The following is a 4,243-nucleotide window of genomic DNA, read 5'->3' as shown; positions in this document are numbered from 1 at the left end:
TTATAGCAAAGAATACTTCAAAAGAAATCAACAAGAAAAATGCTGCCAGAAGGCAAGGGTTCAAGTTTGGGAAGGCTTCTTAGAGGAAATGAAAACTTCTTAACCCTGAGGAACAGAGTAGTGTTAATCCACAAACAAAGCTCAGAAGGCAAGAAGGGACGGATGAATGGGAAATGGGTACACAAGGAGGAAGTGAGTAGAGTGCTGTTACATTCAAGGACTTACAACCACTCTCATGAAACAAAATGTGTATAAATCATTGAATGGAAAATGATTTTGCACTGTAAGTTTTCACATAAACTACATTAGAAAGTAAAACAAAACACTACAGCACCCTGGGTGAGTTGTGTGGTCGTTACTGGTAGCAGGAAGTCTCCATGGGAACGAGGGCTGCTCCCAGGAATATGAGGTTGAGTTTCCTCGATGTAGAGCCAAGTTGCTGAAAATCCTCACAATAGGCTTAACAGACAACATAAATGACTAAGTAATGGACAGAAGACATACTGCAGGGGTAGGTCAAGGAAATGGGAAAGAGCCGGTGTGAAAAGAAATGTATACAAACTTTGTAAGTAAACCAGTACACAGTAAAAATGTTCTTTAAAAAAAAGATACATGCTTTTCCTCTTCGGCTGCGTGAGTGAAAGTCGCCACCATGAATGACACAGTGACTATCCGGACTAGGAAGTTCATGACCAACCGACTACTGCAGCGGAAGCAAATGGTTATTGATGTTCTTCATCCTGGGAAGGCAACAGTTCCTAAAACAGAAATCCGAGAAAAACTGGCAAAAATGTACAAGACCACACCAGATGTCATCTTTGTGTTTGGATTCAGAACCCACTTTGGTGGTGGCAAGACTACAGGCTTTGGCATGATTTATGACTCCTTGGATTATGCGAAGAAAAACGAACCCAAACACAGACTTGCACGACATGGTCTGTATGAGAAGAAAAAGACTTCAAGGAAACAGCGCAAGGAGCGCAAGAACAGGATGAAGAAAGTCAGGGGGACTGCGAAGGTCAACGTAGGAGCTGGCAAAAAGTGAGCTGGAGATTGGATAACAGAAGGAATAAACAGTCTCCATTGACTTGATCTTCGATGATTGTGGCTTTTTCACCAGAGGATTAATAAACTGTAAAATCCTTTTAAAAAAAAGATACATATTAAAATGTTCGGGGGGGGAACACCCCCAAAAAACAAATCAGAGCAAACCAAATCCACTTCTGTTGAGTCTGTTCTGACTCAGTGACTCTCCCAGGGTTTCTGAGGCTGTAACTCTTTCCGGGGGGAGATTGTCCATCTTTCTCCCATGGAGCAGCTGGTAGATTTGAACCACTGACCTTTGAGTAGCAGCATTACAAGTCATGCACCCGCCACCTAAACTCCTTTTAGAAAAAGCACAGATACTGCTTTGACAATGTTGATGCACCTGACGCACGTAATGAACTTTTCATTCTCAGCATAGTGGGCAGGAAGTTTTGTTGTTAGCCTCAAAGGTCACACCTCTGTGGTGGTTCAAATCTACTAGTGGTTCGGAAGGAGAAAGATGAGCAATCTCCCTTCAGGCAACTTTTAGCCTCAAAAACCAAATTGAAGACCAGCTGTGAGTTAGTTGTGACCCAATGGCCACGAGTTTGAGGTTTATATTGCATGTGAAAACTGAACAATGAAAAAGGGAGATTGAAGGAGAATCAGTGTATTTGAATTATAGTGTTGACAAAGAATATTGAATATACCAGGGACAGGCAGAAGAGCAAAGTGGTCTTGGAGGAAGCCCAGCCAGAAAGCTGTTTAAAAGACAGCATGGCAAGACTTTATCATGCTTCAGATATCTCATCAGAAACGGCCAGCTACTGGAAAGTGCATCCTGACTGAGAAAGCGGGGGGTACCTTCCAGAGAATGGACTGAGAAGGGGCTTTGACAGTGGCCTCAACATACACCAGCAGCAGGAAGACGGCTCAGGTTTGGGCAGCACTTTGTCCTGTTAAACCCAAGGCCACCTTGAATGGAAGCCGACTAGGTGGCAGCTCACAAGTATGGTTATAAGTAATCAAAACACAGGCTTGATGGGATAAGCAAACAAAAGAGTCCTTCTGAAGAGCCAGCAAGTGCACTTTGGCCATTAAGTGGCCCCTCTACCCTGAAGCCTGACCTCTGCACAGCCTTTTCCAAAGAAGGAGTCCCTGAGTGGAACAAATGGCTCAGCCCTTGGTGACTAAGTAAAAAGTGGGCAATTTGAGGGGAGCTCTGGTGGCCTAGTGGTAAGGAGCTGTAACTACAATCCCAGAGGGGCATGGTTCGAATCCACCAGATGCTCTGCCGGGGAAGGAGGGACAATCTCCTCCTGTACCAGTCAGATCTGATTTGACGGTACACTCACAAAAATAATAAAAATTAAAAAAATAAAGTTGGCAATTTGAACCTATCCGTGGAGGTCGCTGGCTGCCTATTTCCAAAAAGTCACAGCCGGTGAAAACTCTGTGGCACTCAGCTATACACAGATGGCCTTGTCCTGAGTTAAATTAACTTGATGATGGCAGATTAGGATTTTAGTTTTGCTTTCCCAAGAGCAGTTTGTGGTTGTTATTTTTCGGTGTTATGAATGGGTCCCCATCACCCCTGTGTACAACTGGAGGAAACCTGCCTAGTCCTCGTTCCTGTTGCTGTGCACGAGCCTACTGTCCCAGCCGCTGCATCAAGCCAACGTGTTGAGCCTTCTTTTTCATTGACACTGAATATCCATCCCCTGACTGCTAAAAAGAACAAACAAATGTCTTGGAGAAAGTGCAACCAGGGTGTTCCTTAAAGGCCAAGATGGTGAAGCTTCATCTCACATACTTTGGGCACCTTGTCAGAAGAGGCTGTTCCTTGGAAAAAGGCATCATGGGACTGTAACAGTGGGCTCCCGCGTATCAGAGAGGATGAGGATGGCACAGGAGAGGCTGTTCATGAGGCCACTAGGAGTTGTAGTCGCCTCAACCACACCTAACAGCAGCAGTAATCTGCTTCAGCAAGCCTGGTGTCTTTCTGCAGGGCCTGGTGCCTCCTGATAGCATGCCCAGAGTAGACTGTCGTCCTCCCTGCCCCGTTCTTGCTTCTAAGGAACATTGAGGCTGCACTCCTTCCACGACTGCCTTAACTGATTTAGCAACACTGATTTACTTTGTTAGAATGTTAATAATGGTTGCTGGAGAGTAAATACAGAACCGCTAAACAGATGTTGATAGGTTGCTTTTCTTCTCGCAGCTTTAAAAAAATCAATGTGTGTGAAGGACCTCCTACAACATTGAGCTCTTTTCTGGGGGTGTCCTCACAGGACCCCCAATGCCATGCACCTTGGAGAATGCTTGTCTGGTACATGATGCACTGCTGGTGCATAGAGTCCCCAGAAACAAGCCCTCCAGGGCACTAAAGTTGGGGTTTGGATGGAAAGACCATTTCTGTTTAATCACGGACCTCTGCCTTCTTACACAGTGTTGAGAAATTGTGTCCCTGATCTCCTGATTTATCAGGACAATTATGTCTTCATTTTCTAGGGATGAGATGACAAGATGCCACAAAGAGAGTGGCTTTAAAGGGCAGACATTGATTCTGGGGACACAATTCTGGGGCTGGAAGTCAGAATATAGGGCATTGGCACTCCGCCTCAGCTCTCCAGCTCCTGGTTGCCCAGGTGTTTCTTGGCAAGCTTTCGGATGTAGATGTGTCTTCAGGGGATGTCTTCCCCTGTGTGTCTGTTTCCTAAGTCATCCTCTCATTTCATCAGACACCACTCAGAAGGAATTGTGAGCCACCTTGTTCTGTCGAATGGAGCTCTGGTAGCCTAAGTGTGTCTCATGTCGCTAAAAGGTCATCAGTTGGAATTTCTATAGGAGAAACATGAGCCATCTCCTTCCATAAGGATATGAAGCCTTGAAAACCCAATGGAGGGTCAGTAGGAGTCAGAAACAACTCGACATCAACAGGGTTTTGGGGTTATTTTGGTCAGTAGTATCATTCAACCAGTAGCAAAGGGGCTCCATTGATATACCCCAAGACAAGAAAAAGACCTGATTTTTAAAAAATTTTACTTTATAATTTTGTGTGTGTGTGCCATCAAATCAGATCTGACTGGTATAGGAGGAGATTGCCCCACCTTCTCCAGCAGAGCATCTGGTGGATTTGAACTGCATACCTCTGCAATTGCAGGGCAGCTTCTTGCCACTAGGCCACTAGAGCTCCCTAAGACTTGATTTTTTTTTT

General features: G+C 45.0%; 1 protein-coding gene across 1 annotated transcript; it reads left to right on the top strand.

The window, feature by feature from the left end:
• Positions 1–652: 652 nt before the first annotated feature.
• LOC102848706 (40S ribosomal protein S24-like) lies at positions 653–1,045 on the top strand. Its single transcript, XM_006878619.1, has one exon. It carries the CDS (start codon positions 653–655, stop codon positions 1,043–1,045), a length of 393 nt encoding a protein of 130 aa, XP_006878681.1.
• The last annotated feature ends 3,198 nt before the right edge of the window (positions 1,046–4,243 follow it).

The sequence above is a fragment of the Elephantulus edwardii genome, unplaced genomic scaffold (assembly GCF_000299155.1).
Source record: "Elephantulus edwardii isolate Elephantulus edwardi_28Jun2011 unplaced genomic scaffold, EleEdw1.0 scaffold00001, whole genome shotgun sequence".
Taxonomy (NCBI): domain Eukaryota; kingdom Metazoa; phylum Chordata; class Mammalia; order Macroscelidea; family Macroscelididae; genus Elephantulus; species Elephantulus edwardii.
This window is presented reverse-complemented; position numbering and strand designations above follow the sequence as displayed.

Bases quoted from the DNA above. Each gene is read 5' to 3' on its own strand.
- LOC102848706 (XM_006878619.1), top strand. From the start codon at position 653: ATGAATGACACAGTGACTATCCGGACTAGGAAGTTCATGACCAACCGA.